Source organism: Mustela nivalis (genome assembly GCF_964662115.1).
Source record: "Mustela nivalis genome assembly, chromosome: 1".
In the NCBI taxonomy this organism is placed as follows: Eukaryota; Metazoa; Chordata; class Mammalia; order Carnivora; family Mustelidae; genus Mustela; species Mustela nivalis.
This window is the reverse complement of record NC_139020.1, coordinates 1,214,677-1,237,889: the sequence shown is the minus strand read 5'-3', so window position 1 is coordinate 1,237,889 and position 23,213 is coordinate 1,214,677. Positions and strand designations below refer to the sequence as shown.

The 23,213-nt window shown below is 59.0% G+C and overlaps 1 protein-coding gene across 4 annotated transcripts in view; it reads left to right on the top strand.

The window, feature by feature from the left end:
* ADARB1 (adenosine deaminase RNA specific B1) overlaps positions 1–23,213 on the top strand; it is a 130,927-nt gene that overhangs the window by 88,690 nt on the left and 19,024 nt on the right. For all 4 annotated transcript variants that reach the window (XM_082719857.1, XM_082719856.1, XM_082719858.1 and 1 more), the window contains 6 exons: positions 826–1,760; positions 6,110–6,224; positions 8,158–8,326; positions 9,155–9,303; positions 10,477–10,645; positions 20,159–20,340. In XM_082719857.1, coding sequence (XP_082575983.1) covers positions 826–1,760; positions 6,110–6,224; positions 8,158–8,326; positions 9,155–9,303; positions 10,477–10,645; positions 20,159–20,340 — 1,719 coding nt within the window. The remainder of the gene's footprint in view (positions 1–825; positions 1,761–6,109; positions 6,225–8,157; positions 8,327–9,154; positions 9,304–10,476; positions 10,646–20,158; positions 20,341–23,213) is intronic.

Below are 23,213 nucleotides of genomic sequence, written 5' to 3'. Positions count from 1 at the left end.
TTGAACTTTAAGGGTTTAAAAATTATCCTTATTAATTGTAAACAGAAACTATCCTTAAAAGGTAGAATAATCAAATTATTCTGTAAGTCCATCAAATATTTGTTTAAAAAAAAAGACAAAATCACTGGCTTTACTTAGAATGTTAGGAAGTTGTAGGCCGTTTGCAGTTTCAGTCTTACGTCTTTTTCTACGTATTTTTTCCCTGTAGGGGAATGTAGTAAGGGTTCGCAGGGGAACAGTCCCCACACAGCGTGGAAAGAGTGGAAGCACGTACTGGAAGTGCAGCCGCCCCCTGAGGGTCCCCCCAGTAGCCAGAGCGCTTCCCCTGAGATCGATTCAGGACTAAATCAAGGCACTGCACCTGATGTGAATATTCAGAGCCTGAACGCTGATGAGCTCAGAATGCCTGCTTGAAGTCCTGTCCCCATGGGAAGCGCTGCTGTCCAGAGCCTGAGGGCCCGAGAGCAGGGACATCGGGGAGGAGGGGCGTGTGTGCGCTGACGGGAGGTTTTCGGATTCGGCTGCCATCCCGCAGTTTGATAAGCTTGAACAGCGCATCTCTAGACACTCAGAATATTCTTGTAGGAGAACGTTGTTTCCAAGATTCCCCTTTTAACGCAGAGCATCTGGGGATTCAGACTAGCGGTGGTGGCGGGGCGATCGTCCGTGGGTGGCCCGGGTGGCTGTCCGCACGCCCCGCGGGGAAGGAGGGATAAGCACACATCACTTACCCAGTTACAAAGAGAGACGAAGGAATCTATAAATTTTGCATTTACAAGATCCTACAACGAAGGCGTTGTAAGTTACTCTTTCTGGGCACCGCAGGTTCGAGCAGCACAGATGTTAAGGAAAGCTGCGGTCTGGACAGCGTGCCCCCCAAGGACGGCAGCGCGCCCGGGCCCGGCGAGGGCGCCCCACTCCACAATGGGGGCAGCGGCGGCGCCAGCCGGAAGCGGCCCCTGGAGGAGGGCAGCAACGGCCGCGCCAAGTTCCGCCTGAAGAAGAGGAGGCGGCCGCCGGGGCCCGCGCTGCCGAAGAACGCCCTGATGCAGCTGAACGAGATCAAGCCCGGCCTGCAGTACGCGCTGCTCTCGCAGACGGGCCCCGTGCACGCGCCCTTGTTCGTCATGTCCGTGGAAGTGAACGGGCAGGTGTTCGAGGGCTCCGGCCCCACCAAGAAGAAGGCCAAGCTGCACGCCGCCGAGAAGGCCCTGCGCTCTTTCGTGCAGTTCCCCAACGCCTCCGAGGCGCACCTGGCCATGGGGAGGACCCTGTCCGCCAACACGGACTTCACGTCCGACCAGGCCGACTTCCCCGACACGCTCTTCAACGGCTTCGAGACCCCCGACCGGTCGGAGGTGCCCTTCTACCTGGGCTCCAACGGGGACGACTCCTTCAGCTCCAGCGGGGACCTGAGCTTGGCGGCGTCCCCCGCGCCCGCGAGCCTCGCGCAGCCCCCCCTCCCCGGCCCCCCGCCGTTCCCGCCGCCGAGCGGCAAGAACCCCGTGATGATCCTGAACGAGCTGCGGCCCGGGCTGAAGTACGACTTCCTGTCGGAGAGCGGGGAGAGCCACGCCAAGAGCTTCGTCATGTCCGTGGTGGTGGACGGCCAGTTCTTCGAGGGCTCGGGCAGGAACAAGAAGCTCGCCAAGGCCCGGGCCGCGCAGTCCGCCCTGGCGACCATTTTTAACTTGCACTTGGATCAAACGCCGTCTCACCAGCCCATCCCCAGCGAGGGCCTGCAGTTGCACTTGCCACAGGTGAGGACGCGCGCCGCTGCCGGAAACGGTGGCCATGTCTTGACAGTGCTTTCAGACAGGGCTCCTTCTCCTGGTCCCTGTTGATGTCCTGTTGGAACGGCACTGGTAAGTCTGGCTCCGGGCATCCTGCCTGCCCGGGTGGCGTGTGCTGGGCGGCCTGTCCGGGGCCAGGACGTGCACCAGCATCCACCAGGGGCAGCGCTGTCGGCGGCCTCCAGGCCGAGCCCTGCCCCGCGCCCCATGGCAGCCCGAGGCTCCCTTCCCCCCAGGCCTCCCCTGCGGGGACCCAGGTCCCGTAACAGCCTGTGACATGAGCAGCTCAGCGGTTTCCTGCGAAGTCTGCCCGGGGAACCCCGAGCACAGAAGAGAGGCCGGCCGGCCAGCTGCTGAGAGCCTAGCCTGGGTGCGAGTGGGTGTCTCCCAGCTCCAGCGGGGCTGACAGCGGCGGGCCCGGCCAGGGGGTGCTCCATGACAGGCATGATCCCTCTCGGAGGGTGAGGGATGGGACGGGGCCCTCCAGTGGTCCTCACGGGGCTTGGGAATTTGTACCTGGAATGTCCTAGGTGCGGTCCATGTGGGCCTCCCTGCTGCTCGGCCGGAGGGAGGCGTCCACTCTTGTTTGGGCGTGGACGGTCCCCCCCCATAAGACCAGGACGAAGACAGAATTTCAGGCGGGCTCGTGGCTTGCACACAAAAGGGGAAGCACGAAGTGGGGGATAGCAGGTGGCTGGCATCTCTACAGCCTAGAAACCTTTTTGTGTTGCTTCTCTTCTTGGAAATCCAGTTTTCTGGGTGAGGGTCACAATTTTTTTTAGAGAGAAAATCGATTACCCTTCTCTGTTCCTTTTTGTTGAAGTAGTACCGAGGTTGAAGATGGATTGTGTACTGGTGTGAGGAGAGAATGAGAGGCTCCGATCGGCACACGGACCGCTTGTATTTCTCGTAGAAGAATCTGGAAGGTCGAGGCTTCTCTGGTGCCTTTGAACACAATTAGAGTAATTTCTCTGTGCTGTTGCCCGAGGTGACCGGTACTGCTAGGGTTTAGAAGAAGAAACTATTCTGCCTAAAGCTGAGCCAAATACAGCATCATGTAAGAAGTAGCGTGTTCAGAGTGTCCTACGGGCAGTTAATGAACCCGGTGATTGTTGCGGCCGGCACGACAAATCGACCAGGAACGTGAGGGTAAGAGGGTGGTGAAAAGAAATTAAGAGACAAAGAGACGGGGCAGGAGGAGCACCAGGGAGGACATCCCATAGAGCTGATTTTATTCCAGGCTGTGAGGCATTATAGAGCTAACAGAAACAATCCTAAGAAAAGTATCTAATTTTAGCTGATTACTAAAGAGTTTGCAACAAGCACAGAAAATCCTCCAAGCTTTCCCATTATCTATTTCCTAAGCACCAATAGCAGACCTTCTAGCGCCAGATGTGCTGAGTTCAAGGCCACTCAAGACATAGTTTGTGTAAGCACAGCTCAGTCTTACTGTGGCGTAGGCTAGAGCCCGTGCACGGACAGCAAGGTCCGGCCAAGAATGTCTGACCCCGGCCCAATCGTCTCTAGCTGACTAGCCAACGTGTGGGAAGTCACGTGGGCGAGCACCCAACACAGAGCACAGACCCTTTCTCAGTGCTACTCGACTTTATCGACCTTAGCTTTTGTTGTGCTATTCAGCCTTTAAAGGAGGCACAGTCAGGGCCTGGTTGGGTCCTCGTCTCAAGCCTTACCATGGCCTCCCACAGGTAATACGTCCCACATTAACCTGTTACGAACGTTTGTCAGAGGACGTCAGTCCACTTATCGTTTCATACGTCGGTGGCACTAGTTCCCTGGAGATTTCCTGTTTTCAGGTCTGCTGTTTGCTGCACGTGTTCCAGCTTGAGTTCACGACTGTTCACGGTCTGCGGCCACCTGACTTCCCTTAGCATCAGAAGAGTCACATGTGAGACGATTGGAAACCTGCCAAACGCTGCGAACCCCTGATGCCTGGGTTTTGCAGGGTGGAGGGGTCCCAGCGTGGCAGGGAGGCAGGCAGGGGTCCTAGCCTGGGCCCGGACTTCTGCGGGAGCAGAGACCAGAGCTCTGCTGGGGTCCACGTGGGGCCTCCCCGGGGGGGCGTCTGGGAATCCCACCTGAGGGAGGGAGGAGGTAGGCAGGGGTCATGTCAGCCCTGCCCCCGGCCGCCGGCCTGGGTTCTGCGGGCTCCCAGTGCTCGTTTCTGAACCTTGTGGCCGCGGAGCCGTCTGTCCCTGTGTCTGCTCGCTGGGCCCCCACCGGGGTGTCTCTGGAGCACCCCCCGGGAGCTTTCCTTGGAGGACCTGGGGCGGTCCCTGCAGAATCAGCCCTCACAGCTTGATTTCTGGGCTCCGCCAGCTTTGCACGGGACGTCTCCAGGCCCGCCCCCGGGAGCGCCGAGCATCCACACCATTGGCCTGGAGTGGCCCTTGAGTCCCTGGTCTTGGGACGTGTTGCCTTCATCGTGCCCATAGTGGCGTTCCAGGGTTTAAACCCAGACGCCACGGACCATGGAGGCGTGCAGAGCCCTCGGCCTCTAGTGGGTTCTGTGAGGGGCAAAAGCCGGCCATCGGCCCCAGCCCAGCTTTGAGCCGCGGCCTCTCAGCACCTGGGGCTTTTGCAGAGACACCTGGGGCTGGGGGGCGCGGGCGTGGGCTGGGGGGCGCGGGCGTGACTCTGCTGCGTACGGCGCCCCCAGCACGTACAGAGACTCGCTTCCTTACCTGCAGTCTCTGGGGGGCTGGAGGAACAGTCCTGGTGCTGACCGTGCCCGCCTCTGACCAGTAAGTGTCCACGCAAGGACCTGACCTCCTCTGAGCATCTCTGAGCTCTGTGGTTTGGAGATTGGCCGGACCTTGCACGAAACGGAAGCTTTTCTTTTCTGTGGCTTATTCTGAGCCTCTCGAGACTTTTTCTCTTACGTAAACGGGAACACGTGGTCCTTCATCTCTGACCCCTTCCCACCGTGTCGCCTGCCCCCACGCGTGTGGCACTGAGGCCTCTGCCTGGGGTGCGGGGGGGCTTGCTGCCCCCCGTTTTCTGTCCATGCTCCCCACCCCCGACTTGAGCGCAGTCTTCTGGGGGCTCTTTGGTACTTACTGGGGCAAAGGCAGGAGGAAGAAATCCTGGTGACTTTTGTTTTTTTCAAAGAAAGTCATCATTTAAGGGACACCTGGGTGGCTCAGTTGGTTAAGCTGCTGCCTTCAGCTCAGGTCCTAATCCCAGGGTCCTGGGATCGAGTCCCACATTGGGCTCCTTGCTCCGTGGGGGTCTGCTTCTCCCTCTGCCTCTACCTGCCACCCTGCCTGCTTGTGTTCTCTCTCACTCCCTCACAAATAAATAAATAATTTTTTTTAAAAAAAGTTATCATTTAGGATGATGGATGTTTCTGTCCATTTGGGGAGTGTTTTATCACAGGCCAAGCTGGGGACACCAGACATAGCCGTTTGATACTCACGGACCAGTGTGAGGTAGGAGGACGTACTGCCCACGCGCACGTCCTGTCGGGCTTCACTTCCCAGAAACGCTTGTATCCAAGATACGTTGTAAACCGTGAAGCAAGACCACGGCTGTGTTCGCTGCTGGGAAACACGGCCTGCAGGGCAGGCCGACTGGTCTGGCGGTGGACCAGCCACCTGTCACCCCTTCCCCAGGGAGCGTGGCCGTCAGTGCTGTCTGCGGGCGGCTGGGTCTGTGGCAGGGGCCCTCCCAGGCCTCACCGACGCTGCTCCCAGGCCGTGCAGCAGGTGCCCCAGGCGGAGGCTGAGCACAGCTGCGTGGCTCTTCTCCTGGGCGTTCATCATGCAGCCCCTTCTCTTGCCCTGATGTTGTGGGTCACACTCAGGGGAGTGTTCCCTGGCCCCGTCAGCCCCCGAGTGGATGGAGCACTTTCACTTCCTCCAAAAGCCCTGTTGCTCCCCGTGGCCTCGGAGGCTGGGAGAGCTGGGTGCAGAGCCGCGGAGGGTGTAGGGCGGGTGGCCGGGGGGGGGGCGCTCTGGCTGGGGCCTGCCTCAGCTTCTTCATCCAGGGGCGGGGGGGCTGGGGTATTGGGAGGGCCAGAGGGGTGGCACAGGCTCTGGACTGTCCCTGTCCGTGAGACTCTCGAAGAATTCCACCCAGAGCCTGCAAAGCTCCGCGGGCCTGTGTTTCCAGGGAGTGTTTTGGAGGGAGAACAAAGCCCGCCCGCCCACGCACAGACACGTGCCTGTTTGCCAGATTTGCCCATGTGGCTTTTCAGAAGAGAAGCCATCTGTAAGGCCACGCCGAAGGGACAGCCTTGTCGGTGTGCACGGGGCAGGGGCCAGTGCACACCCCTGACTCCCTGCTGTGGTCCTCAGGTGTTAGCCGATGCCGTGGCCCGCCTGGTGCAGGATAAGTTCGGCGACCTGACGGACCACTTCTCCTCTCCGCACGCTCGCAGGAAAGTTCTGGCTGGCGTTGTCATGACAACAGGTAAAACGCCGGACAGAGAGAGGACGCACTCTCGGGCCGCAACCCACTGTCTCTGGGACACTAACGGGGCTGTTTTCCTAGTTCTTCAGAATCCCTGCCACCCGCAAACGTGGGAACCGCACTTTCCAAACTTTTCTCTTACATGTTCATTGCTTTAACCTACGTTTTCTTATTTGGAGAAAGCATGCTGCTCCATGAGCATCTGATTCCTATGATCCCATGTGAGCGGTTTTGACTGACTCTGGAAAAGTCCAGCAAAATGGCACCACCCCCCCCTTCCTGTTCATTTGCCAGCGGGTCGCATCTGACTTACCCAGGAGTGACCCTGATGGCTAGTTTTGTGGGGACAGGCAGCTCTAGCAAGAACAGGAAATGCACAGGTAAAAAGCACACTTCGGGATGGCAGAGGAGCCCTGTTAAATTTACCCAGAAGTTCCCACCATCGCAAGGTACCCCTGAGTCCTTTCCTGCATCCCAGGGGTGAGGACGCTGGGCCCTGTCTGCCCAGGGACCACTCCCAGGGGCAGGAGACCACAGTGGTGGCCCCAGAGGGGACCCCTGCTCCTGTGGGGCCCTCTGCTCTGGGGCATCCACTCGGCCCCACGCTGGCTGGCTGAGCCTGGAGGGCCGTGTGCAAAAAGCCCCCGAAGGCCGGAGAGCAAGCGAGTGAGCTGGGAACGCTTTGCCTGTCTCCACCTGCCGGTCAGGGAGGAAACCCCGTCCTCTGTGTGGGCAAACGCACTGTCCTTTCTTCCAAGGTAGCTCTCTCTCCCATCGCGGGCCGGACGTGAGTCCGTGGTCCCAGGGTGGCCAGCCCCTTGGTGGTCGAGGACACCTGAGTGCCGTTTTAGTGACAACTTTTCCTTGCACCACGTCCTCACCCTGGCGCAGCGGAGCGTGGGTCTGCGGTCGGAGGACGTGCTTTGGACGTGCCCTGGGGTCTAACTCTGCGGATAGATGCCCGTGCTCTCCCGCCCCTCCCTTTGCTGCTGTCTGTCGCGTGACGAAAGGGGGATGCTTCGGCTCCTGGGACGCTGTCTTCCCTGGGCGAGGCTCTGGGCCCCGGCCAGCAGCAGGAGTGAGCAGCCGCCGGGTCCTCCTGGGCAGCTCTTCCCGCCGGCCCAGAGGGGGCGGACTGGCTCCCGGGCCGTGGTGCCCTCGCCATACATCTCCCTGGGGACCTCGTGCTTAGGGCCACCGTGTTCCCTTGCAGATGGTGCCACCCAGCCCGTGGCCTGTGGCCCTGGCGTCAGATGGCGGTTCAGGTTGGGCTCCTGCTGGTTGAGCGACTTTGGGTGGCCATTTGGCCGGCCCCGTGGGTCCTTATCTGCTAAATGGAGACAGGCCGCGTGCCCCTGAGGCCGCGTGTGGGAATGAAGCGGAGACGCTGCCCTGCGGGCCGGCGCTGCACCTGCTGCTCGGGGCGCGCCGTGCGTGTAGCGGGCGGTGAGGGAGGTTACCGCAGGGCCGTGTCCATGTCTTGCCCCGTGTCTGCAGCGCGTGGTCTGTCAGCAGATGTCCCATCAGTGGCTGCGCTCCCAGGGCCGTTCCCAACACCCCACGGGCCACGTTCTCTCTTTCCTCTTGTCCCTCTGGCGGCCGCATGCCCTTCCCTGTAGCCTAACGGCGCTTAGATGGACCAGTTAGTCGGCCTGTACCTGGGGCTGCCTCCCGGGAGCCAGCGGGGAACGTTCAGGAGAAGACCAGGCTGCCCCAGAGGAAACACCTTCCTTGGGGTTAGAGCCTGTAGACTCACAGACGAGGGAGGTTTGTGTCCAGAAGCGTCACGCCATGAGTCCTTGGGTGGGGGGGGTTTCCAGTTTGCGAAGGTACCAGCGGGGGGCGGGGCCTCTCCCCCCGGGAGCACAGGCGGCGAGCGCCACAGAGCCGGGAGGGGCGAGGCATGAGGCATCCTCTCTTGCTCATTCTCCAGGCACAGACGTGAAAGACGCCAAGGTGATCAGTGTCTCCACGGGGACAAAGTGCATCAACGGCGAGTACATGAGCGACCGCGGCCTCGCGCTGAACGACTGCCACGCGGAGATCATAGCGCGGCGGGCCTTGCTCCGCTTCCTCTACACACAGCTCGAGCTCTACTTAAAGTGAGTTCCGGGAGCGCGAGACTAGAGGAAACAGTTTTTGTTTTTTGTTTATTTTGATTTTTTTAAAGGTTTTATTTATTTATTTGACAGACAGAGATCACAAGCAGGCAGAGAGGCAGGCAGAGAGAGGAGGGGAAGCAGGCTCCCTGCTGAGCAGAGAGCCGGATGCGGGGCTCGATCCCAGGACCCTGAGATCATGACCTGAGCCGAAGGCAGAGGCTTTAACCCACTGAGCCACCCAGGCGCCCCGAGGAAGCAGTTTTTAAAAACCACGCCTCCCGTCAGAGTGTATTGCAAAACCATCGTTTCTGTAATCTCTGAAAAATTCTTAAAATAGTGACTTTATTGGCAAGGATGAAGTTGGGTCCTGTTTTCCCATGATGCTCCAGCTTCCGAGTCCGGGGGTGACCACACATAGTGGGCACACGTGCTCGTGGCCCACGCGGCCGTCGATCTGAGGTCTGTGCTCGGGGCGGCGAGCTTCTGGGCGCAGCGGGAGCCTGAGCAGAGCTGAGCCGCGTGGGGCCCAGGGCCCTTCGTTCTAGTCCCGTCTGAGCTGCTTTTCTTTCCCGAGCCGCTGCTTACGCGCCGTCTGTCTGTGTCGAAGTTCTGAATGGGAAGAAGGGACGCTCGTGCCACTCCGACGGCGTCTTTACTGGGTGGACTCGGTCACTAGCTGTGTTCTTCTCACCAACACGGAAACGTCCCGGTTCGAGCGACCCGTACCCTGTTGAAAGCAGTGGCCTCTGACAATCGTCGTGAGTTACGGCAGACAAAAATTTGGCTGTATATGGCTTTAAAGTTCATTTTTGCAACTCTTCCTTCTAGTAACAAAGAGGACCAAAAGCGATCCATCTTCCAGAAGTCGGAGCGTGGGGGCCTGAAGCTCAGGGACACCGTGCAGTTCCACCTGTACATCAGCACGTCTCCTTGCGGGGACGCCAGGATCTTCTCGCCGCACGAGCCCATCCTGGAAGGTACGGGGCTCGGCCAGCTGCGTCTCTGGGAGGCTCGGGTTATGGGGTGACAGCAGAGCAGACCTACATTAGTGTCCTTTTCTTGAAACTTCTGGCTTCAAAAGTAGATCTGATGGGAATATATAAAAGCACGAGGTGTTGTTGTTGTTTTTTTTTTAAGGATTTTTTTAAAGATTTTATTTATTTATTTGACAGACAGAGATCACAAGCAGGCAGAGAGGCAGGCAGAGAGAGAGGAGGAAGCAGGCCCCCTGCTGAGCAGAGAGCCCGATGTGGGGCTTGATCCCCGGACCCTGAGATATGACCTGAGCTGAAGGCACAGGCTTTAACCCACTGAGCCACCCCGGCGCCCCCAAGGCTTTTCTTTTCAAGGAATAATTGGATGAGGAAACCTGAGAGGTGCCCAACGTGCACTAGCGGGTTAGAGCGAGGCTGCTGAGTCAGACTCGTATTTAGATTTGGCCGTCCGTTCTCTGCCTCTGGGCTTCAGACGAGCTGTGCTCTGGTGCGCGTGTACCTGCGTGCTGTGGCGGGCACCTCAGAAGCAGGCACACACGAGTGACCGGGGGCCCTGGTGCGTCGTCGCGCCAGGTCCGTGCCGCTGTCGTAGAGTGACCTGTGTCCTTGTTCATCTCTTGTCCTGAGCGGGAGCAACTCCAGTTCAGCATCTGAGGTCTCATCCCCTTGATTACCGAGGAAACACGCACCCACTATGGGAAATTGCTGCACGTTGTACGGTGTAAGGAAACATTCTGGCCGCCCGGGTTCACGTAACCCAGAGATAGCCCGTTAGGTGGGTGTGCGTGCCCGCTTCCGCCCGCTGATTTCAGCATCTCTAGGATTTGTTTCTGAAAGTTTAAAGACGCAGGGAGAAGACACGACACTCAGACACCCGTCATGTCACGTAGAGTCACGCACGTTCGCGTTTTGTCCCCTCTGCTCCAGCTCCTTTTTCACGAGGGAAACCATTTCGGTTCGAACGGAAGCCCTCCCTCCCGAACCCCAGACAGACCCGTGTCCCGGAGTAGGTCTGTCGCGCAGCCCGTCCGGCCCTTCTCTCTGCCGTGTTGCACGTCCGTGTCAGAGAGACGGACGCGGCGCAGGGCTGCGAGCGGACGTCCGCCGTCCGGGGCGGCTGCTCGTGGGGACCCTCACCCGGCCTCCCTCTCCTAGAACCGGCGGACAGACACCCGAACCGCAAGGCCAGAGGACAGTTGCGGACGAAGATAGAGTCTGGTGAAGGCACGATCCCCGTGCGGCCCAGCGCGAGCCTGCAGACGTGGGACGGGGTGCTGCAGGGCGAGAGGCTGCTCACCATGTCCTGCAGCGACAAGATGGCGCGGTAAGGCCGGCCGCGGGCTCCGGGCTCTGCTCGCCGTGCTCTCCGCGGGCCCGGGGCTCCTCCCCGCTGGGGATCGAGCTGGGCCCCGCTTGCCGCAGGCCCCGGGCCCCTCGCGCTGCTCCGCGTCTGGGTTCACACGTGCGGGTTCTGCGGAGTCCGGGGCTGCAGATGGTGACTTTACACCTGTCTGCCACCGTCTGAAGGGACAGTGTCCTTCCTCCCGGCTGCCACCCGGGCAGTCCTGCTTGCCGCTGACCAGCCACTTCGGGTTACGGAGCGCAGGTGTCCCTAGCGTCCGGGCGGGGGGTGGTTCCGCGCGAGGCTGGGCTGCCGCAGACAGTCGTCTTCGTGTGACAATGTGCCTTCAGAAGCAGGTGTGTCCAGGCCGGGTGACCATTTGCTCAGACGCTGGCGTCAGCTCTAGTGCTCGTAGGTTTTCACAGATGTCCACTGGGAAGAGAAACGAAGTGACACAGGGAGATGGCAGGGAGTGGACGGCGCAGAGCCCGTGAGGCTGAGATCTCGTCCGTCTTCCCGTCCCTGCTGGGCCGCCCGCCGCGAGCGTGTCCCGTCTGCGCTGCCAGAGCGGCCGGCCCCGCGAGCGTGCGCACACAGCGCCCCGCGCAGGGGTCAGTGAGCCTCCCAGGCTGGTTTTCTTGAGTGGATCTTGTCAGGGAACCTCAAGGACATGGAGCCTGATTCCTCACACGCAGCCGCTGCCCCCCCAAGCACAGGTGCCCACGTGCCCACCCTGACGCCTTTGCTTATCACGTGCCCTTCGTGTCCGCCCTCTGTTTACTTTCACGTCCGTGCGCGCACGTGTGTGTGTGTGTGTGTGTATGTGTGCAGCCTTGAAAAACACGCGTCATGCTGGGGTATTTATGCGTCTGTTGTCATTTTTAGAGATGGAATTGGATTTTTATTTTTTTTAAGATTTTATTTATTTATTGGACAGACAGAGATCACAAGTAGGCAGAGAGGCAGGCAGAGAGAGAGGAGGAAGCAGGCTCCCCGCTGAGCAGAAAGCCCGACGCGGGACTCGATCCCAGGACCCTGAGATCATGACCTGAGCTGAAGGCAGAGGCTTTAACCCATGGAGCCCACCTGGGCGCCCCCGAAATTGGGTTTTAAATGCTGTCCTGTGTCTCACAGTTTCTCTTAAGCCAGTGTTCGGGGACTGTCCCTGATGCTGATTACTTCTCAGCTCTGCAAAGACCCTGTCGCTGTCGCGGACCCTACCCTGTCCGTTCCCTCACTGACCAGGCTTGGGTCGGCCCTGACTCTCCTCTATGGTTCAGCCTCGAGCTTCCGTGCGCGTAGCTCATTCTAGACCTTCGCCATCCAGGATCTCTGCTGTACTCGTGGGGAACTTCTCAGATGATAGCAGCCGTGCCCCAGAGCGCTCACGCGATTCACACCTCCACCATCCGTGTGTGACACCAGTCTCCTCATCTGAAAACGGGGTCTGCTGGGCGCATGGGGTGGCAGCCTTCTCGTCAGACTTGCCTGGCGACGCCCTCTGCCCATTTGACTTTGGGATCTCGTGCCTTTTCCCTCTTTGTCTATAGGCATCTCTCGTGTGGTATGTACTGCCGTCCTTGGTTTCAGAAGTCCGTGTCGGGGCACGTGGGGGGCTCAGTTGGTTAAGCGACTGCCTTTGGCTCAGGTCAGATCCCGGAGTCCCGGAATCGAGTCCCGCATCGGGCGCCCTGCTCCATGGAGAGTCCGCTGCTCCCTCTGACCTCTCGTCTCTCATGCGCTCTCTCTCTGTCTCTCTCTCGCTCTCTCAAATGGATAAATAAAATCTTTGGGGGAAAAACGGTTCCGTGTCTTCTCCAGTCCAAACTCATGTCTTGTCTTGGTCCGTGCCGTGCTCTTACTGAACAGAAACCGCTCGCGTTGTTACTACCTGATTCATTAATGTTTCACCCTGTGATTTGCACTTTCAGGATCTTATTTAAGAAATTCCTTCTCAAATTAAGGACATAAAAATGTTCTCCCGTACCTTTTTCTGAGACTTTTATCATTTTACTTTCAAATTCAGGCCCATAACAAGTTTGTATGGGAAGTAACAGTTTGGCTTTGTTATTTTAATACAGCGAACCTGTTTCCCGGATACTATTTACTAAGTTACTGGCCTCGTGCTCCTCACTGATCTGTGAAGGCCTTTCTCTTCCTACAGAGATGGGTCTGTTCCTAGCCTCTCGAACCCCTGTTAGCTCATCGTCAGGCGTGACTGTACGGACCGACAGTGTTTGCCCGTCTGGCGCTGCGGTGTGTCTGACGGCCTGACTGGTGTCGCTGTCGTTTTGTGCTCTTCCGTCTTCCAGGTATTTTGCAGCTTCTTACGCACCTCTGTTCTTCCGAGAATGTTTTAGAATCTGCTCAAGGGTCACCAGATGTCTTGCTTAGATTTTGTGTGGACTTGTGAAATTATGGGTGGAAATGGAAAGAATCAACATAAAGTTCAATCAATCCATCCAGGAATATTGGCTCCTTAAGAAGTGAACCATACAATGACCGTGTGACCCCGCGGTTCCCCTTCTGGGCATTTGCCCCGAAGGATCGAGAGCGGGTCTCCCGGAGATCCTTGCTCACTCACGCTCGCCACGGCCGCTCACGCTCAAGTTAGCTCACAAGAACTACAGACATGGTGAGCTGTCTGTTAAGACCTTTCACCCATTTGTTAATAGGGTAGTTTGTTTTCTTTTGGGGTTTTAAGAGTTTTTTCCGTATATTTTAAATAACAGTCCTTTATCAGACGTATCTTCTGCAGAATTTTCGGTGGCCTGTCTTCTCATTCTGTGGATACTGTGTTTAACCGGAGTCTTGAATCTTAAGGCAGTCCAGCCTGTCGGTGTTTCTTTCATGGGTTGTGCCTTTCTGGTGTTTTGAAAAGTCATCACCAGACCTAGGGGCGTCCAGATTGTCTCCTGAGCTCTTTTCTAGGAGTTTTCCAGTTTTGCATTCTACGTTTAGGTCTGTGACCCGCTGTGAGTGAATCGGGAGGGGCGTTAAGTCTGTGTCAGGATCCGTGTTTGCACGTGGCTGCGCGGTTGTTGGGCCACCCTTGCTGAAGACGCTCTGGTTGCCTCCTGGTGTGGCCTCTGTGTCTTCATCAAGGATCGTTAACTGCATCTCTGCGGGTCTGTCTTCGGGCTTTGTTCTGTTGCCGGGACTCGTTTGTCTGCTGTTCTGCCGCACTACACTGTCGTACCGTTGGATTTTGAATCCAGTTCCATTGTTTGGGGGAGGAGTCAGTCCCTCACGTCTAACAAGGAATCGTCAGCACCCGGTGGGTGTCCCGCGATTCGCCTGTGCTTCTGACCCGCCAGCTATAAGTTGGGGGTCTCAAGGCCCTTCTCCTTGGGTCCGATTAACTTGCTGGAGCAGCTCGCAGATCTCAGAGAAATGTTTTCCTCAGTAATCACCAGCTTATTCGCAAAGGATGAACTCAGGGGCGCCTGGGGGGCTCAGTGGGTGAAGCCTCTGCCTTCGGCTCAGGTCATGGTCTCAGGGTCCTGGGATCGAGCCCCACATCGGGCTCTCTGCTCGGGGGGGAGCCTGCTTCCCCCTCTCTCGCCTGCCTCTTTGCCTATTCGTGATCTCTCTCTGTCAAATAAACAAATAAAATCTTTAAAAAGAAAAGAAAAGGATTAAGTCAGAGCAGCCAGATGAAGAGCCACAGAGGGCGGGTCACAGGGAGGGGTCGCGTGAGGCCTCGGGAGGGAGCTTACCAGCCCTCTCCAGGGGCTCTGCTCTGGTCACATCCCCATGTCCACCGGCCTGGAAGCTTCAGGCTCTGTCCTTTGGGGTTTTATGGAAGCCTCGTTACACAGGCACAGTTCATTGAATCATTGGCCATTGGTGATTTAAAAAAAATTTTTTTTAATTTCTTAGGTAATCTTTACACCCAACGTTGGGTTCAAACTCATGACCCCAAGATCAGGAGGCACATGCTCTACCAGCTGAACCAGCCAGGCCCCACATCATTGGCCACTGGTGATTACCTCAGTGTCTAGCCCCTCTCTGCTCCTTGGAGATTGGGGGATGGGACTAGCGGTTCCACCCTCGTCCTCAAGTGCTTTCTAAAACTTCCCTCATTCACGTAGCAAAAGACACCTCTAAGTGCTCTCCTCACTCGGGAAATCCCAAGGGTTTTCGGAGCCATGAGCCGGGAAGCAGGAATGGAGACCAAGTCTACGTCAGGCCGGATGCAGTTCTCAGGAATCACAGCATCCCCGTTGCTGTAGCTTTGTAGTCAGTCATGAAGCCGCGGTCTTGGCTCAGCCTTGTTCTCCTCCTGTGCTGTCCGTGTTGGTTTCTCTGGGTCTTTTGCCTCCACTTGAACTTCAGAATCCGTTTGTCAGTACCTGCGGAATCCTTTGACTGAGCCTCGTCGAATCTGTGTGGAGTTGGGAGGAGCCGACATCTGGACCGTGTTGGGTATACCTGTCCATGGACATGGGATACCTCTCCCGCTTCTCTCTCGGATTCTTTTATCAGAGTTTCGTAGTTTTCCTCATATAGATCTCGTATGTGTTTTGTTAGATTTATGCCTAAGTATTTAATTGTTGGTGTCAGTAATGTAAGTGGATTTATGTGCTATAATTTCAAATTCCACTTGTTCCATGTTAGTCGCACTGACTTTTGACCAAGGTGCAGTGTTAATTCAGTGTCGAAAAAGTCTTTTTATTTAGCCAGTAGTGCTGGGAAAGCTGGACGTCCGGAAGTAAAAACTAACAAATGAATTTCATGTTCTGCACAAATACCAAGGTTAACCCCAGGTGGATCGCAGACTGAGATGTGTAGGAGCTGTAGAAGGAAGCAGTGACACGCGGTTGTGGTAGGCGCCGTCTTGCACAATATGCCAAAAGCACTCAACTTCATCACATTAAAATGATTTCTCTTGTATATTTTTAATTTTTAAGAAAGATTTTGTTTATTTATGTGACAGAGAGAGAAAGACAGCAAGAGAGGGAGCACAAGCAAGAGGAGTGGGAGAGGGAGAAGCAGCTCCCCGCTGAGCAGGGAGCCTGACGCGGGGCTCGATCCCAGGACCCTGAGATCATGACCCGAGCCAAAGGCAGACGCTTAAATGACTGTGCCACCCAGGTGCCCCAAACTCTTTTAAACACACCATTGAAAGAATAAGAAGTAAAGTCACTGACTGGGAGAAAATATTCACAAATCAGGTATCTGATAAAGGGCCTGTTTGCATTATTAAACTTTAGACCCTCAAAACTCAACATGGGGGAAAAGCAATTTTAAAATGGGCAAAATATTCCATCTCAGGACACTTCATCAAAGAAGACGTCAAGAGGACCATCAGCCCCGTCCTCACTGGGAATGCATGCAAGACACAAAACACACCCACCAGAACTCTGAGTGGATGCGGTGTGGACGGCGATGCCGGGGACCCGTGCCCTTAGCCACTGAGGGTGGTCGTACGGATGGCACAACCACCTGTGCAGAGTTCAGCGGTGTCTTAAAAGTTAAAGATGTGCCTAGCGCACGTCCAGAGTCACACATGCGTGTGCCTAGCGGCTGTCCTTGTAGTCAGAAGTGTGAACAACCCAGACGGCCGTCTGTAGGGAGGTAGATGAACGCGTGCTGGTGTGTCCGTGCCGTGGGCTACTCCTTGGGGAAAATAAGAGTGAACAGTGCTGCCCTGTGCACCTCGGCTAACGCTCAGAAGGATGATGCAAAATGAGAGAAACCAGACAGGAGTATGTGCCGGTTGGTTCCATTTACAGACCTCCTAAAGAGTGCGCACCAACCCCCACGACAGAAAGCAGGCCAGGGTTGCCCAGGGAGGGGCCGGAGGTGGGGGGGCAGCAGAGCAGGCATAGGACAAGGTCTGAGAGGGCTTTGGGGGTGATGGTCTCAAGAGAACACACACAGATCACCTCTTGGGACATCTGGGTGGCTCAGGCTTGGTTAAGGGTCCGACTCTTGATCTCAGCTCAGGTCTCGATCTCAGGGTCGTGAGTTCGAGCCCTGTGCTGGGCCCTGCGCTGGGCTTGGAGCCTGCTTCAAAACAAGCAAGCACACGCCTTACCTTACCCTGTGTGTGCCTTAGCACGCGCGGCATGTATGTCAGCCGCAGCTCCGTGACTCCCAGAAGGAACCACAGTGGAAATTAGAAAATGATTGTAAGATCACAGAAAGCCCCACAGCTGCTACGTGACAAAGGAACAAATCCCAGTACATCGGAAGAAGGAAACAGTCAAGAAATGGTTTTGGAAGGCGACAGAGAGTCCGTGGTCACTGGTGCCCGCCGGGAGCTCCAGCCCTCCACCCTCCCCAGGAGTGGGGGTGCGGGTGCGGGAGTGGGGCCCGGTGGCCCAGCCCTCCAGCCCCTGGACCAGCCTCCACCCTCTCGGGGTCACCTCAGCAGCATAGACTCAGGTAGGCTTGAAGGGAGCAGCACGGGCTGGGCGGCTAGAAGGTCGCTCAGAAATGCTGTGGCGGCCAGGGTGTTGCCGGCTGGCTGCGGCGCTGTCCCTGCCCCGAGGCAGTGAGAGCATCCCGCGTGGCCCCTCTGGAAGGTGACGGCCATCAGAGGGCCATCACCCTGTGCCACAGACATCCCTGTTAGGACAGAAGAACACAGGATTAGGGCAGTGGGCAGGCTGGGCGTGGGGGGGGCAGGAGCGGCCCTGCAGCTGGGGGTCACCAGGTGCCGTCTCTCTGGTGGGGGCCTGTGATGAGAGGGTAGCCACGGGGCCTGGGGAGACGCGGGAGTCCTGTCCAGAAGGAGTGGGGGCTCTGTTCCCGTGACCATAGCCCCTGTGCCCTCAGCTGCGTGGAGGGAAGGGGGGAGGAAGCAGGGACCCCCTACCTGAGGCGGGTGCCCTCCACTCTGCTGGGCGGGCAGACTCAGAGGCAGCCCAGGGTGGGGAGCAGGGCAGTAGGGCCATGGAGAGGAGAGGCGACCCAGGGCAACGGAGCTCTGAGCCCTGGCCTCGGAGATATCATGTGCGGCGGGGATGGGGTGGGGAGAGAGGCCGTTTTACCCGGACACCCGCGGGTTCTTCCTAGTATAGCCAGCTCTGTGCTGCGGATCCTGGCGCCCTCAGGGGGGTTGAGCCGGCCCCAAGGCATAGGTGGGTGGGCACACTGGCCCGAGTCTTTGCAGAGGTTTGCTTGGCGACATTGGGAGCCCAGCTGCCTCTGCGCTCCCCGCCCTCCCCATGCTCTGTGAGGCGCGCTGGCAGAGCCCATCTGCAGAAGTGCTCGCGTCCCACGTGTCCCCGCCCGGGGCCTCCAGAGCCATCGTGGCTGCTAGAATTCTTCACGGAGCATGTGTTCAGAATTACTGACGCAGGGTTTTGCAGGATCACGCCTCAGGGTTTGCCCTGGGAAGCTGAATTCCACTTGGAGACTGTCTAAACCCCCATAGAGACTTGGATTTACATAAGAAGGGGGCCTGTGGTTTTTGTTAGCGTGGAGCCATTTCACGCTTTCTCTTGGAAGATGGGAAAGTCTGTGTTTGAACTTCCTTTCCAGGGGGTGGGAGGAACATGTGGACTGGGATTTATTAGGGATGCGGTTCTGGTGCCCCGCGGTCTCAGTGAGGGAGACGAAGCCTGTGCGTCCCTCCTGGAGCTTGCACACCGGGGTGGGAGTGGAGACAGATAATGAGGATTAGAGCCGGGGGGGGGCGGGGGGCGCTGGGACGTCCACAGCTGTGGCAGGTGGAAGCCCTCCCCCCACCCCCGGAGAGGGACTTCCTGCAGAGACCGAGAGGTGCAGGCACTGTGGCCCGGAGGCTGCTGGGGACGGGCTCCAGGCTGGAGGGCCTGGGAGGAGTGGCCAGAAGCCCCCTTACCCCTGTGGCCCACGCCCAGGAGGGAAGGGCAGGGGAGGGAAAGCCAGGCCAGATGGGGTGGAGGGGCCTTTGAAATGCCCGTGATTTCCAGGGGAAGATAGCAGTGCGGGAGGGTTTGTGCACAGCAGTGGCCTGGCCTGGCCTGTGTTCACAGGGTCCCACGGCGGCTCTCCTGGGACGGGCCACTGCGGGTGGGAGACAGCGGCGAAACAGGTGGGGACCTGGGACTTGAGATCTGTGGTCCAGTAGGGGCCGTGGCAAGATGGCGCCTCCTGGGTCCGTTCTGACGGGGCGCCCCCAGCTCTGCTAGCCGCCCACCGTGACTCTGCAGCTCTGGCCCCAGTGCGGAGCATGGAGCTGGGTGGGTCAGGAGTGTGGGCAGTGGGCCCTGTGCCACCACCGGTTGCCAGTGTTGACCCACTGGGCACTGCCCTCTGCCCCTTTCTACAAGGGCCAAGGGGGCCACTGGACTTGGGCCCGAAGTGCAAGCACGATGCAGCCACAGTGGCCTCGCGGTGAGGGCAGCGCAGGGGGCGGAGAGGGGCTTGGAGAGGGGCTCAGCACCTCAGCCCCACCCCCACAGCCTGCCCAGACCCTCAGCCCGAACCTGAGCCCGCGGGCCTCCCTTCCTGTCCCCGCGCAGTTCTGACTCGTGCTGCCGCCCTGGCGGCCCCCAGCAGCCTCCCCCGGGGCTCCTGCCTCCCAGAGCAGCATGGAGGGGAGTCGTCTCCAGAAATCTTCCCGTGAAATCCCATGGTGCTGCTGCCTTGCCCAGAGTCCTTCGTGGCTCCCTGAGGCTCTCGGACTGCTCAGGTTGGCCCTGGCCTGCCTTCCCCTGGTCTTCCTCCCGCTGCCACTGCGGCCCTCCAGGGTCTGACTGGGTCCCTCCATCCACCTCAGGGGTCCCTCCTGGGCCTGAGCGTCAGGGCTGCCCTCGGAGCCTTCCCTGAGGTCAGCCCCCCGCGTCCTGTTCTTGGAATCCTGCTTTCCCTCCAGTCGCTCTCACCTCCCTTGAGGCTCTCGATCCTGTGTCTGCCTTGTTCCTGCGTGGCCTCGGTCCCGACAGCCCCCCGGCCCCAGGAACACGGGGCGGGGCCTTCCCTGGCGCCGTGGCCTTGGCACCCAGCACCACAGGCTTCTTGCTGTCTGTGGGACTCAGGAAGGCGGAGGGGCCTGCTGGGGAGCGGGCAGCTGCGCGGGAGCAGAAGGCCTAGGTTGCCAGCGGCGGGAATGGCGCCATGACTCGTGGCCCAGGGCGGCGGGGAGCTCGCCCTCCCCTCCCGTCCTAGCCTCCCCCCACACGTCAAACCTTGTCACCAGGGAGCAGGAAGCAGCCAGTTGGAGGTTTTCAAGATCCCCTTTGCCATTGCTTTTATTGGAAGTAAGAAAAATGTATGTGCTCTTTTGGTTTTTCTCCCAGGAAATGTGGCTCGCGGACCCTTCCCAGCACTGAGCCTCAGGAATGCGTCCCAGGAGATAGAGTGGCCAGAGGCCATTGCGCAGTCCCGAAGAAGCGCTGAGCAGGGTTCGCTCTGTGTCACTTCTGGGTGCCGCCTCTTCCCGGTTGTGCGGTCCGCTCGCCGGGAAGGACGTCTGTGTGCAGGTGCAGGGCCGCGCAGGGCTGTGGCGTCCCCCGGCGCGGAGCCCCTCCACTCACAGTGTGCCCCCTCTGCCCGCAGGTGGAACGTGGTGGGCGTGCAGGGGTCCCTGCTCAGCATCTTCGTGGAACCCATCTACTTCTCCAGTATCATCCTGGGCAGCCTCTACCACGGTGACCACCTCTCCAGGGCCATGTACCAGCGGCTCTGCGGCATAGAGGACCTGCCCCCGCTCTACGTGCTCAACAAGCCCCTGCTCAGCGGCAAGTGCCTGCGCCGCGTGGCTGCGTCGGTGTCCGTGACCGTGACCGGGCCGTGTCGGGCTCTCGTGGTCCTTGTTCCCGTGACCGTGACCGGGCCGCGTCGGGCTCTCACGCTCCATGTTCCCATGACTGTGACCGTGACTGGGCCACGCAGCTGCGTCGGTGTCCCATGACCGTGACCGGGCCATGTCCGGCTCTCATGGTCCTTGTTCCCGTGACCGTGACCGGGCCGCGTCGGGCTCTCACACTCCATGTTCCCATGACTGTGACTGTGACTGGGCCACGCAGCTGCGTCGGTGTCCCGTGACCGTGACCGGGCCGCGTCGGGCTCTCACGCTCCATGTTCCCATGACTGTGACTGTGACTGGGCCACGCAGCTGCGTCGGTGTCCCGTGACCGTGACCGGGCCGTGTCCAGCTCTCAGGCTCCGTGTTCCCGTGACCGGGCTGGGCCGCGCAGCTGTCGGTGTCCCGTGACTGTGACCGAGCTGCGTCGGGCTCTCAGGCTCCGTGTTCCCGTGACCCGGCCAGGGCGCGTCGGGGTCTCACCTGTGAAAACGCCACAGGGAATCTCTTCTCTGTCCGAGCGGAGAGTGGGAGGCTGTGTCTCAGGGCCTCTGGGCCACTGACAGGTCCTCGTTCCTCTCTGTGCTGACCGAAAGCCTTTGCAGATAGATCACAGCGCGGACTCGGCACCCAGCATCTTTCTTTGCCTTCTACGTACTCACATCCCGTGCCAGACGGAGAGACTCAGGGATGCGAGTGCCGCCCGCAGAGGGAGGCTGGGGATGGAGGTGTGCGCCCCCGGGACAGGCAGTGACGCGGCGGCGGCCGGTCCTGGCCTGTGGTCACTGACTTGTTTGCTGTGTTCCCTCTAGCAGCTCAGTGGTGACCGGTGAGGGGAGTAGAGCTCTCGAGTGCAAGGGTCCTAACTTCTCAGTTCACCCCTCTTTAAGGGACACAATTAAGGTATTTTTATTCTTTTGAAAATATCATTTTACTCACTTTTTTAATGCTCAGAACTAAAACCGTAACCCCAAACTAACCCGTGTGTTTTGGCGTCGTGGGCACGCTCCTGGTTGCGGTGCTGGCTGCCGGCTCGCCCTTCGCTGGAGGAGAGCAGCGCGGTGTTTGAGTTGAAGGCACGTCTGTTAGAGCACATAAGTTGGGCAAAATGGAGAACACCAGTGGTTGTTTCTGATCACATTTTACGGCTTCCTGACTTTAACCTTGATCTTTTATGAAAAAGTGCTGACTCTGCTAAAACTCGATGGCGAGGGCCGCGGGTGTCCGCGCGCACGGAGCCTGCCCCGGGGAGAGGCGACACGCGTCAGAATCCTGTCGCGGGGTAGGACGCGCACTTCCCAGGACGCAGAAAATCGCTTTCCCCCGGGGCCTCCGCGGTCTGTCCCATTTCAGCGGCCGGCCATCTGCGACGCCGGGCGCAGGATGGGTGCTCGGGCATGGCCTGACCAGCGCCGTGTTGGCCAGGACTGTGCCCAGGGTCCTGTTGCCGAGGGGATGTTCTGAGACAGTGGAAGGAAACTCATTTGTGACAGTCAGGAGTGTTCTTCCCACAGCGAGCGTGAGCTGTGCACGTACTTGTGAAACGGTGGTGGAAACAGCGTTTGCGAGACGGAGACCGTGACGTCGTCCTGTGTGTCTCGTTGCAGAGACCAGGTCTGTCACAGAGTAACTGTCTGCTCTTCGCGGTCTCCCGGCGTTGCTCCCGCTCCCGGGTGCTTTGGTGGACGGAGCCCGTGGGTGCCGAGGGCCTCCCGAGGGGCTGGGTGGCCGGCTGCTGGGCCTCATCGGCGGCTTGCACAGCCCGGGCTCCTGGTCTTCCCCATGACGGGGCCGGGCCGGTGCCCGCACGACCCATCAGTGAAATCCGAGGGCAGCCCTGGGGTTCGAGAGGCACAGTGTTCCTCAGACGCTGGGCCTCTGGGCAGCGTCACTCTGCCGGCAAAGTCCGTCTCAGAACGCAGACTCCTTGCGGCAGTTTACCTTGGGCAAGGCTGAATTTGGAGGCTGTGCTGCTGCTTTACCTCAGGTCTGTGCAGCAAGCAGCTCTGGAGACGTCGTCAGCCCTGGCGTCCTGGTGTGGCCGGCAGGGGCAGCGCACTGGGGGCACCAGCACTGCAGGAGGGGGTGCGGCCACCGCTCCGTGGGCCCATGGCCCGCCCCGCAGTCTGGGCTGACGACGTGGCATGTGTGGTCTCGGACAGAAGGACTCAAGCACGGGGAGTCTAGAGCAGACTGTTGACGTCATAAGTTTGGGAGGTCACACTCCTGTGAGGTGGGCCCCACGGTCAAGCCCTGCAGGCTTGCTTGCGAGGGAAGCCTTGTGTTGAACAAGGGACCTGGGCGGTGGAACAGCCGGGTGCTGGGGCTGTTGCCCTCGGGTCCCGTGCGTCGGGGTGTGCGTGCATTTGTTAAAGTTCCGGGCGTTCGTCCTGCCCGTCACCTCCCGTTGTCTCGCAGAGGGTGCCTGGGTTCAGGGAGATGGACAGCGCGGCAGCACCGAGGTCCACGGCATCTCGGGGATGGACGGGGTGGCCGTCAGCGCCGCACAGGGAACGGCCTGTTCCGCAGAGACCAGAGCAGACCCAGGCGGACTTCAGCAGAAAGTGTCGCTCTGGGCCGGCGTCCTTGGTGCCACTGAGGACAGATGAGTCATTTTCCTCTCAGCACAGAAAATAGATTTTTACGAGAAGAGAGCACTTCTCGGAGGTGAGCTGCTTCCATGGGGCCACGGGCACGGCCGCGACGCCTTCCCTGACGCTTCGGACGTGGAAGCCTCTTGAGCTCTTGGGTCTTCTTCCCGGATTCGTTTCCGGTCCGGCCCCTGTGAGCTGCAGAACGCTTCTGGCT